This window comes from Hoplias malabaricus, chromosome Y (genome assembly GCF_029633855.1).
Source record: "Hoplias malabaricus isolate fHopMal1 chromosome Y, fHopMal1.hap1, whole genome shotgun sequence".
NCBI classification, from domain to species: domain Eukaryota; kingdom Metazoa; phylum Chordata; class Actinopteri; order Characiformes; family Erythrinidae; genus Hoplias; species Hoplias malabaricus.
In genome coordinates this window covers 50,280,755-50,293,758 of record NC_089820.1, presented here as the reverse complement: position 1 = coordinate 50,293,758, position 13,004 = coordinate 50,280,755, and the positions used below count along the sequence as shown (strand labels likewise).

The 13,004-nt window shown below is 39.8% G+C and overlaps 1 protein-coding gene across 2 annotated transcripts in view; it reads right to left on the bottom strand.

The window, feature by feature from the left end:
* Positions 1-709: 709 nt before the first annotated feature.
* Positions 710-13,004, bottom strand: part of LOC136679287 (12S rRNA N4-methylcytidine methyltransferase-like) — an 89,899-nt gene continuing 77,604 nt past the window's right edge. For both annotated transcript variants that reach the window (XM_066657729.1, XM_066657730.1), the window contains exon 6: positions 710-1,798. In XM_066657729.1, coding sequence (XP_066513826.1) covers positions 1,359-1,798 — 440 coding nt within the window. In that variant the 3' untranslated portion in view covers positions 710-1,358. The remainder of the gene's footprint in view (positions 1,799-13,004) is intronic.

The window sequence follows — 13,004 nt, the reverse complement described above, 5'->3', positions numbered from 1 at the left end:
CGTATCTAGTTCAGAGTTGCAATGGGTCCGGAACCTACATGGAATCACAGGGTGCAAGGCGGGAACACTCCCTAGACGGGGTGCCAATCCATTGCAAGCTGACACACACACCTATGGACAATTTTAAGTATAATTAAAATTAAGCAAATCCACCTACCAACATGTGTGGGAGGAAACCGGAGCACCTGGAGGAAACACACCTGAACATGGGGAGAACACACCAAACTCGTCACAGACAGTCACCCTAGAGCTGTGTTGTGCCCTTAAATTAAGATTTATGTATCTTTATTTTTAAACCACATAAGCTTTTCAGGCCATTCATTCATTCATTATCTGTATCGCAGTGGGTCCAGAGCCTACCTGGAATCATTGGGCACAAGGAGGGAATACACCCTGGAGGGGGCACCAGTCCTTCACAGGGCAACACACACACACACACATTCACACACACCTACGGACACTTTTGAGTCGCCAATCCACCTACCAACGTGTGTTTTTGGACTGTGGGAGGAAACCGGAGCACCCGGAGGAAACCCACGCGGACAGTCACCCGGAGCGGGAATTGAACCCACAACCTCCAGGTCCCTGGAGCTGTGTGACACTACCTGCCACCCAGTCCCAAATTAAATACTGCAATAAAATACAATATATGAAACTTAATGAAATGAAATGAAAGTAGTTGCTTTTTTATTATTACAGTACTCTATATCACAGGTCTCCAAACCCAGATCTGGAATCCAGTTTTCATTCTTGGGGCAATCCTGAATTAATACTGAATCTGGACCAGAATCTGGGTCTCAAATGAACACCTCTGATCTTTGTCTAGTAATTCCCTACTGCGACCAATCCATTCAATCTCAAGACCTTGTATGTAATACATATAGTTCATATTTTTTAATATAAAATCAATTAAACTTGCAGTCCTTTGCTTTGACAGACTATATGATGTAAACGTGGAGAAGACAAACAATGGCACACACAGTGCAGAGGTGTTCCCAACCTTGTTGCACACATTGTAGCTATTTTAACACAACTGATGAGCACACATTCATCTAAAAAGCCCATAACGTCGGAGTATTTACACAATAAGGATCTAAAATCCAAAGGTATATTACACTCCTACAGTCATTGAAGGCTTACAGACATCCACCATGTCGTAGCTGACTGACTGCATTTGTGGGAAATATTGTAAATTAAATGTAAAAGTAATTAGCTCAATTGTGAGTGTCCAGCTATGCTCTGAAAAAGCTGCTCGAGATTTAAAAAAATGATCAGAATTCTCTCAGTGCAGTCTGCTCAGACAGTCCCCTATTACCCTCAAAGGAACATCTTCAGTACCAGAAGCTGAAGGTCCTCCTCTAGCGCCTGATGGCTACTCTAAGTTTGGCTGATCTGGCCCTGGGATTTTCTTGTACTTCTTCTTCTCCAGGCACCACCACCTTCTTCTCCAGACTGACCCAGTGACAGCTCTCCCTCCCTCTCTCTGTCTCCTCGTCCTCCTCCTCTTCCTCTTGGAGCTGGTCTCTGGCCCACTGACGGACATTTCTACGGGGTGGAGCAGACAGGTCCTGTCCTCTGAGGAAGCGCTTGGTGATGCGGTCCTCCAGGGAGTGGAAGGTGAGGACGCAGAGCCGGCCGCCGGGTTTCAGGACACTCTGAGCAGCATCCAGCCCAGACACCAGCTCATTCAGCTCGTCATTCACAAAGACGCGCAGAGCCTGGAAGGTTTTGGTGGCGATGTGTGAGGGTCTCTGCAGGCGGTCACGCCGAGAGTAGAGCGCAGAGTCTGGGAACGCCCCTGAGAGAAAGAGGGAGAAAGAAGGAATGAGAGAATGGATAAGAACCAGCTCTGAAAAAAAGGTTCTGAACAGTCACTGGGGAGATGGTCTCTGGACTATCTCTGTTTGTCTTTCACAATTAGAAACAGACTGTTTTAGTTTATTTATGAGGTTGCCATTCAGTACGTTCTCAATATGAATATAATCTAAAAATCCAGCAGGCAATTTTATAATGGTTTTAGAAGGTGATGCTTTCTAAGGGGATATAAAGAAAACTTCAGCTCATTTAGATCAGTAGTTCTGTGGCTCTCACGACAGAAAACTAAACTATTATAAGCAACACAAGTATGTTGAAAAAACTGAGCTGTGTTACACTTGATTCCAAGAAGTTAGTGTCAGCCCTGAGTTTTTTTTTTTTACCTCTTCTCAAATCTCTGTGGAAAGCAGTTTTCTGATAATAAAGGTTGATTAAAAATTTTCAAGTAAAAATGAAATTTATTAAAAAGCTAATTTTTAGAAAACAGGGTTTTTCAAATTTTTTTCCAGCGAGGCACATTTTGTTTAGTGATTTATATCATGACCGAGGCAAAACAACCTCTGAACATTACTACATTATAAAACTAAATATAACTGATACAATATTCAGAATTTGGTGGATCACATCTCAACCCTTGTTGGGAAATAATCCATAAATGTCAGTATTTTCTCCTTTAAAAACTTTAACAATAGCATTGCTTTAGTACAATATATATTTAGCACAAAAAAGTAAGTAAATATGTGTTTGGTAGATTATTTCTTTATTGTACCAATGCTTCTTAGCAATAAATCTTATACCGTTGGAAAACCTCCCAATTTCCCTTTTAAACAGTACCACATTTGTAAGGAACATGCATTTTTGGGATGAGCAGTAGAACTGAGTATGTTGCACCCATGAATAATTTGCCAAATCCTCTCTGGAAATGCCAAACGGCTTATTTTGCTGTTGCTATTGACACTTCTTTTGAGCTTCAGGTGCCCCCTGAAGTAAGATTCACTTACTGTTTGTGCTAAGTTTAGTTTTAATGCTTTTTAATTCATTTTTTTCTTAATAACAAGCACAAACCATTGCCAGTAGTACGCTGAAGTCAAGGTAGTTAGCCAGTTAATTTACAGTTCCACCTTTTGGTGAATCAATTATATTCTAGTGCTTGAGGATACTACAACATTAAAGGGTGGAACCTGTGAAACAAGAAGCTGAATCCAGTTTCGTATCACAGAAGAGTTAGGAGTCAGTGGTAATATATGACCATCAAACATTTCTTAAGGCATTTGACACCCTAAATTCCAAATCCCAAATACCTAAAGTCCAGCAGTGCTCCTCTGATATAACTGCAGACTGGCAGAGCGGCCTACACAGCACCACTAGTATCCTAGGAATGAAGCACTTTTTTGTGTTCTTATAATGTATCATGCTCTTGAGAGGTTGTAATATTTAGTAGAGGAAGATTAGAAAACAAGCTGTAGACTCAAAATGAGCTTCACCTTTGGCCTAGTGCTGTACAAGTACAAAACCTAAATACTTTGTGGAGAATTGGCAGCACAGTATGTGTCTGAAAGCTTCAGATTTATAACAACTCTAGCTTAAGATATTATATAAAGTGTTCCCTTTCTCTGACTCAAAGCCAATTATTACACACAGTGGCTGCAGGACCTTGGGGTGCTACAGGAATAAAAACGGGAAAAAAAAGAAGAAAGAAAACAAAAGATGCCAAAATCGAGGCACAAAAAGCAGCAAAAATATTTTTGAAACTCTGAGGACACACTTTGTATTAATATGACTCAGCGTGGGTGAAAACACACAGCAGCTGAGACTGACTGACTGACAAAGCTCATAGTTCCCACAATCAGAAGCCATCGCACGGAATAAACCTGCAAACAACAGCAAAGCCTCGCAACAGGCTCTAGAAGACTTTGTAAAGAGAGGTGGGCGTTTCGATTTACGATTGCAAAAGATCCCCCTTGCACCCCCCTTTCCACTGCCAGAAAAGAGTGTTCATCCCTAGACCTGTCTGTTTACTGTTGATCTAGAGGCTGGATTCTGTTGAGGCTGATATGAATGCAACCCGATAAGACGCTGGATCAAATCAAAACACTGAGAGCAGGATTGGTTTCCCACGGCGAGAGAAAAAACGCTCAGCTTTCATCTTTGCCAGTGATTAGCACAGGCCCAGAGCAGTCCTCCACCAGTTCACACCTAGTTTCTAATGAGACATACAGCCACAGTGTGGATACGAGGCTGGAAATGAAGAAAACGAAAAATATTTCACTGAAAGAGTTGTCAGAAATGTCAATCAAAAAGAGTCTTCAGAGCTGAGTGAATGTTTTTCTTGGAAAATTAATGATCTAGTCAATGATTCACGTAGAAAATATTGTTGCCTTTACTTAACAGTAAATTACTCCATGTTATTTAATTCACACAGAGCGTCTAATGAAGAATTGTAATATGATAAACGCATACGAAATGTTTCACTCTGAAATCACACAATACTTTGCCAGCGTGTCATCGTCAATAAGACTTAAAAATCAAAATGATATTCAAAATAATTTGGCAATTATATTATAGCTCTTCCGTACTCTTTATACACAACTGCATGAGCCAAAAAGACGATAAAGAAAGAGAGACAGAGAAAGAGTGGGGAGAGAGGTGTAGCCTCAGCGAAGTCTCACACTTCTGGCCTCAAGAGTGAGTCACCAGCCAATCAATAAGACCACAAGCCCCTTCTCTGTGAGAGAGAGAGAAAGAGAGAGGGGGAGAAAGAGAGAGATGGGAGAAAGGTGGTAAGGACTAGACAAAGAACAGGGAAAACAGAGGATTAGGGGAGAACAGAATTAATAGAAAAGCAGATAGAAAAGCCACAATGAACGAGTGTGAGTAAAAGTGTAAGAGAGAGGGTTAATTAACTCGTAGAAGCCAGCATGTGTGTAAGAAAGAGAAAGAGTGAGAAATAAGAGACAGAAGAGCATGGATGCCACGCTGGAACAGATGGTGCTAACACACAAACAAATCCGACTGGCCGAGGATGTGGGCTACAGCATGCAAACAAACAAACAAACAAACAAACAAGCTGGAAGTTCAGCGAGCCTGGAGAAAAGTTAGTCACAAGCATCTTTCAGGTTGTTGTTACGTAGAGCATCAATCTGACCCCACTGTGTGTTGTTATTGTCACAAAACTGTGGCCATATTTATTTTCCTGAATTAAGAGGCACAGACAGAAAGCCAAACTCCTCTAAAAATGTCTTGAACGTAAGTCACTCAGTGTCTCAAAGTATTTGAAGAAAGAGTATTCTTCAGAGTTTTTTTGCTGTACACAAAGGTGTTTGAACCACTTTTATTTGCCTACAACAGTCTAAAGACCTTCAAAAAGTATCAGACATACAGAATGTTCATAAATAATACAGCACTATACCCTTGTTACAGTGTGTGTTGAACCTGTGTTCAGACAAGAACATACCACGTAGAACGGACAAAACGAGAGTTGAGAAATAAGAGAATGGTGCAAAATAATGGAGAAGGTAGAGATTCTCACTTAAAGAAACAGGCACTGAAATGGATTATTCTGCACAGGGCTGTTCAGACAGGGGTAGAATAATGCCATGTTGTTTGTTCCTTGTTACAGAAGTTTCATTAAGACCTTAGGGAACTCTGTTGACTTGTGGAAATAGGGCAGAAAGCGTTCCCTTTACGTAGTGGCCACTTTCCCATTTCCTGTTAACAGCAGGACTGATTCCTCCATGCTGTGGTTTTGTTTCTTTGGATATGTAACGAAAATAAAGAATGTGAAAAAACAGGTTCCAAACTATAGAAGAAACAGGATGATTCTTGATGAGCTCGTAGATCTGCTCAGGGAAAAAAATCAACACCATATCAATCCAACAATAAAGGAAGCCTTGTGCATCTTTTAAATAATCATTAAAAAAACACAGAAGGAAATAGAATGAATATCATAGAACAACTATGATCATATTTTTCTGTAGTGCACACCAACAACTTGCCATTTCTGGACTGAAAGTAATGAGTTTCATTGCTCTGTGCAAAGACAAATTATTTAATATCTTTTTATTTTTTTTAAATAAATTAATAAAAATAATAAGCAGTCTGCTCTTAGCTGGGGCAGATGTCAGTGTGTGGATGCGATGTGGAGTTGTAAAGACAGTCTAATAGAGTAGCTTTCTGAGTGCGAGGGGAGGGATTATTGGGTAACACCCGACTGCTTGTGGAACTAATAATAGGCAGTATGTCTTGTTTGGGTCAGGCTGATTATTGCGTGACACCCTTCTATAATGAAGAGTGAGGGCACTCTTGAATGAGGCCCTGCCCTCACACATTTGAGCCTGAATAGCAGGCTAATTCTTAATCGAACCCGCAGACTCAATGACCTCTTTCCTTTTGTAACAGTGCTCCATTATTTATCATCCCCTGTTGCCTGTTGCAATGAACTACAGGCAAAAGCAGTGTTTGAAATTCAAGGCTACATTACTGCAGCTGTCATTAGCCTTGTGTTCTTTCAGCTCTGTGCAAACAAAGGCCAGAATGGACACATTATCCAGTTGAGGAACAGACTGCGCTGCTGTTATGTTTAACTGACAACACTACATTCCTGACCCGAGATAATAAGCCCTAATGTGTGTGTGTGTGTGTGTGTGGGTCTGTTCACTGCCATGAACTGGTTAAATGTAGAGGCACAATATTGTTATAATGCTGTACAATGACATTAAACCACATTCATATTAGCACCCATTTTATAAATTCACCATGAAATGGGTGGAGCCAAAATACTGCTGGCTGTCTCTAAACAACATCCAAATGTTTACAGTCATCTCTTGATTAATGGATTAACTATTTAAGGTGCACATCTAAGGGCATATCTAAGGGCTTAGATGTTCAAATACAGCTTGTGTAATCTAAGAAAACCTTAATATCAAAATGTGCGCTAACCTGACCAAACAATTGTCCATTTGACTTTCATTGAAATGTATTGGCCTGAAGCCAATGTCAGTGTGAATCATGTGTGTAGACGCAGAAAAGTATTACTTTCTTCTCTGGTCTGGAGCAAGAGACCTGATCTGCAGTGTAAATGCAACCTTACAGTGGAAGCCCTGATCCTTTCTGCCCATACAGCGAGATTCGCTCGGACAAGAAAGACAAGAAACAGTTCTTCAGCACTCTTCCTCTGAGTGACTGTTACACCATACGCTCCCTGGTTAACACTCTCCCCTACACGAACTGTGGCACTGACACCAGGTGTCCAGGTGAGCTGGACGAGCTGAAAATTGTCCCGCTGAACTGTTCCAATTACAGAGCGTCAAAACGGACAGTCGAGGTTTAGAGTCAGGGAGAAATCTTCCTCTGATCATGAGCTGGGTCAAGTCGACATCTACGCACTTACCATACTGTTAACACTGTCCTCTACAGATCCTAAAGCCAGGTTACTATTCAAAAACACCCTGACTGAATAATATCCTGTTACTTAAACTACTTAGTTAAAGAAAACATCTGTAGTTGGGATGTACTTCTGGGTAAAATTGTTTTTTTTTATTTCCATTGGTTTCCCAAAATTACACCATAATTCTTTTTAATTGGAATGACAGGCAATGTTACGTTACAGAATTAATGAATCTGAACTCTTCACAACAGTATTGAATGGAACCAGATACGTCAATGTCTCTGACTGTCTCTCTGATATATTTACATGGATGAAGGAACATCACCTCCAATTGAATTTATCCAAAACTGAACTGCTGGTCCTCCCAGCCAAGCAAGCTATTCTCCACAACATCAGCATCAAGCTAGAGTCCCTATCAGTGGCTCCCACCAAGGTTGTAAGAAACCTAGGTGTCATGGTTGATGACCAGCTGACCTTCGCAGATCACGTTACCGCCGTAGCTCGATCGTGCCGCTTCTCCCTATTCAACATAAGGCAGATTAGGCCATACCTAACTCAACATACAACACAGCTCCTTGTTCAGACGTTAGTAATCTCCCGTCTTGACTATCGCAACGCCCTCCTGACAGGTCTTCCATCCTGTGCTGTGAGACCGCTACAGATGATCCAGAATGTTGCAGCATGCCTGGTTTTCAACCAGCCTAAAAGAGCACATGTCACACCCCTATTAGTTGAGGTGCATTGGCTACCTTTAGCTGCTCACATCCAATTTAAATCACTAATGATGGCCTTCAGAGTATTCACTGGTTCTGCTCCCATCTACCTCAATAGACTCTTAAAACCATATGTTAGCGCCCGCCCTCTCCGTTCCTCAAAGGAGCGCCAACTAACACGACCAACCCCCCGTACAGGTCAGTCGAGGCTATTCTCATCTCTGGTACCACGCTGGTGGAACGAGCTTCCAAGCACTATCAGAGCCACAGGAACCCTCTCAGCATTCAAGAAATCCTTGAAGACCCAGCTCTTCCAAGAGTATCTCTTCCAAGAGCATCAAATGCTTTTATTACTTCCTGGCATATTGCACTCAGTGTAAGGTATTTTGTATACTTTGTGCTGTAGTTTGAATGTTAGATCCTCTTTTGTAAGTCGCTTTGGATAAAAGCATCTGCCAAATGCATAAATGTAAATGTAAATGTCTCAAAAGCTACCTCATAAAATTATAAAAAGCTTCCACTCTATAGTTATACTTTTTAAAAATGACTTTGTATAAAACATATGTTAACTCTCATTCGTGGCTCAGATTTGTACAAGAGTTTCAGGTAAAATGGCCTTGCTAGTCCTGAGTCAAAAAGGGTCAAAAAGCTCAAAACAGCTCTACAGTTATGACTATGTTATTTGAAATACTTAAGAAAGTCAAAGAACATTCTCTTTAAATTAAGCTCAACCCAGTGAGAATCTTTAATTATCAATGAACACGTCCGTCAATGATTCATTACAGTATAATTTAGTCATTCTATATCAACCTTCAATATGTGTATAAAACATTATTACATAGCGGTTCTATAATCCTCCTTCACACTCTTTACAACAGTTTATCACTTGTCAGAAAGAACTATGCACTAGGAGAATTTTTTAAGGAAACAAAAGTGCTTCTGTGTCATTAATTCTTTTAGACACATATATAACCCATACGTACACCCCACACCTGTACTCAGAGCTCAGAGGGCAGTACTAAATCTGAGCCAGTGGCTTATTCAATGAGGTAAAGCTTAAAAATGAGGGAAAATTAAGTTAGGATTTTTATTGATTTGAATAAGTCTACTCATTTCTGCTGTGTTTTTACGTGTGTCGGAGGCTTGCATATCCTCGGTACAAGACTGATTCCCTCACTATGACAACAAACTGATGAGTCATCTTCGGTGACTGTGTCTCATGAACCAACTTACATATTTCTCATTCTCCGTCTGGGGACGAAAAGAGAAAATTGAGAGAGAGCTAGAGAGAGAGAAAGAGGGGAATGAGAGATAAAATGAAAGCCCTTCATCTTCTCGTTTACCTTTGCACAGTTACCTCAAATTTAAACATTATCTCCTGAGCTGGCATGATCCTGGCTGCTGCCTGCGAGACCGAAGGCAGAGGATCTAATATCTTTGGACAGCTCCGATTGATGCTGCTTTCTTGGAAAGTCCTGGAAGGGCCTTTAGCAAGAAGCAGAGCTGCCGCATGTCACAGGGGCATTAGGCTGTTTTATGCACAATGTTGAAGAAGTCTAATACTTCATTATTAGCTCATAAATCCCCCTTTATAAAAGCAACAAGCCGTACGGGGACATGCTACATTATGAAGATTGTCCAGAGCTTGGATTGCTGCATTGCCATTGGCTGGTGGTGGAACTCTCCATGGAGCACAGCTTGAGTACAGCGGCTGTTATTAGCTTTTTGCCTGAAAGAAAAACCTCGCTCGGCAGCTGTGGATTATCCACATTGGGAGATGCCTCAGCACAGGCTTCGCTAACCAAATGCTCTCCCCAGGTGATTTGTAGTGGACAGCAAATCTATGCACTATTCACAAGACTGTGCACTACTTAGGAACCTTCTGGTCAATGTGCAGTGTTTGTGCTGAGCCACAAGCCAAAATGATCCAACAGTACACAAAGAAACTAGGCTTTGAGATAATAGATTTCACTGCCTGTACATCAGTGTCACACCTGTGACCCTTTATATGTGCTGCAACTTTATCCTCAGGGTCTACTAAACTACCAACATGTTCACAAAATCTCATCATAGTACACCTGAATCAAGTTCCTGAGAAATTGTACCTGATACAGTTACTGTGAGCTAACACAGAGTGAAAATGTGAACAAAGCATCATCTAAAAGCTGGGCCCCAAGGACTAGTTTGAAAAACCACAGTCTACTAAAGTATTTACAGTATTAACATAAGAATCCTAAAGCAGGCACCAGAGGAAAAGTGGGACCAAATGCAGTCAAAAAATATCTGACTGTGGCAAAGCTGTAAAGGTTAGCGTGGCCTTGGAGAGAGGTGTTCAGCTAACGCAGGCTCGGAGAAGTGTCATAAAGCCCCCGAACAGGGCTAGGGGCCCTGGAGAAACTCAAAGAGAAACTGAAAGATCAATTTTCATCAGTGCTACAACAAGGCTGCACTCCAGCCAGTGATCGATACGACGCTGATTAGCGTTCCACGCTGATATTAACAGGACCACAGGCTTAAACGATTCTTTAACCACCCCAAGCAAAGGCCTTGAGCTTTGCCAAATCAATCAGACAATGTTTTAGATGTATATATGTAAGTGTGTCACAGGGCAAAAGGAAAAGTGCAAAGTGTACAAACTTGACTGCACTCATTAGGAAATCCACCTCCTGCTGATCTAGCTGCTCTGATCCTTTCTCCAGAACAATTAGAAGAAGAATTATGGAATCATTCAATGCTGAGGATAAAGAAATGGAACCATGAAATGACTGGAAGTTGAAATCAAATCAAAATGAAATGAGTTTACATTTCCAAATAAAAAAAAGTTCTTCAGCAAAAACTTTGGAATTTGATTCTTTGAGTTTTGTCAGTTACATAAACCTTAAAGATTCACAGTTACTTGCTTTTATTGCACTTTAGAGTTTTCATTATTGAATCCAACCTCAGGGAACTCTGGCCAAAGCAGAACCAACACACTACTCTACACTAATCATGACTCTTTTTAAAAAAAATGATTATTTTTAAGATTTTTTGTCCTCTATTTGATTTGAAAGTACATTTGCCATTAATTAAATAATCAAAGGTATCGGGAAAGATTTACAACTCAGAATTATGTGGATATTTGCATTAATGTGAAAGATCTGAGTGAACAATCTCTAAATGGTGTGATTCTATGGTTGTTGCCAAGAGTAGTACACAACTGCTCAGGGCTTTTTCACCTGACACAATCTGTCATCAAAGTCGTATGATTAACATCAATTTATTTATTCATATATTTCAATTTAAATAGTCCATTAAGTTATTAATTTTTCAAGAGTTATTGAGGAGATTAGATAATCCTTAGATAAAGGTAATGCCTTTTCATTAAGATGAATAAAGTCAAAGGAAAATTAATGAAGCAAAAATGCTATTAAAAACATTAAAAATGCCATAAAAAACAAGGCACACCGAGACGTCCATGTTTGAGAACGAGCAGGAGAACCAAGCTCCAATCTTCCCATGTGAGAAGACAACTCAACACTGGGTCTGAAAGAATATGGAACTTCCAACAAACTCTTACTGAGAACTTTAATCAAAGCTGCTGCTGGTATTCTCTAAACAGTGGACAGATCGGCACAAATCCAAAACTTCAACAACACTGAATGTGTTTGGGAATAATTGGATCATGAGAAACAGAAAAGGTATCAAATGCCTAAGTGTGAACTTTGGAGGTGTGGAAACTTATCTCTAGACTCCTTTAAAAAGCTAAAAAAGAGAAAAAAGAAGAGTTAAGAGGAACTCCTGGAGTGAGTTGAAACTCTAATAAAGGAAAGAATGGAACTATTAAGCCACATTTTCAGAAAAATGGGGTTTTAAGTTGCCTTATCAGCCATTTTAATTGAAAGTAAATAAATACAATTTGTGAAATTTGCAGAGGACTGTAAATAAAAAAATACCATATTTACTATACAACAGTAATAATAACAATTATAACAAATAGAAAATAAATAAATAATCTGGAGGAACAGGGTTTCCTGAGGATAAAGCAGCTTTGATTGTGATGAGGGACAATAAAGGGAGGTGTGTGTGATGTGTGATGGTGGGCTGGCGTGGGTTGGTGGGTGTAACTGGTTGGTGTCACTGAGGGTGTGAAGGAGCTGTACGAGCAGTGCCAGCTTTAGCCTGCAACTCATTATGTTTCAGCCCAGCCCCGCAAACACCGAGCTGAGCTGGAGGGGCAAGGGACACTCTCCTGCGGGACTCTGGGTAATCTTCTGTCACGCCAGCTGGGTCCATATTGATGAGAATATTAGACCTGCGCAGACACATCTCCTCTCTGGCGGCTTCCATTATGCCGAAGCAGATACTAGTCTTTGGGCCGGGTGGAGGAGGGGCCCATTCAGGGTTCTGGATTTATTTTACAATGCACATTATTTCTAAAGTTTATTACTCAGTTATCGCTACATAATAATACACAGTCTACTCAGTTCTGGTCAGGAATAGATCACAAATTGTGATTTAAAGATGTTTAGCCATTTTCTAAACTGTGTTTTCCCATGTATTTTTATTTAATTATATTAACAAGGAATATCTGTATATAGTTATGAGAGGAAGTAGCTAACTACATTTATAGTACTTTTAAATGTCTTAAAGTATCCTTATGTTTATTTATATGCCAACATTTTGACATTTATTTGTTATTTGTTATTTTATTCGTACAATTTTGTATAACAATTTGTCATAGATTACTATTATTATTATTATTATTATTATTATTATTATTATTACCTGCTTCCCTCAAATGGATTAAGTGGAAAAGAAGAAGATGATGATGATTACTGATTATGATAATTATTAAACACAAGTTATAACCTTTGCAGATATCAATATAAAGCATTCACCATATTACAAATTATTTTGCATTAAAACCTTAAATATTTGTACTTATTTTCACTTAAAAAATCAACACAATATCTCGTTTGACCAGGGGTGCATATGTGCATATTAATATTTGTCTTTTAATTTATTAAAATATTTATTCTGATGGGAAAACAGCATAATAAATCAAGTACAGGGTGCAGAGGGTTTTTTTTTCTTATTGATTACGATGATTA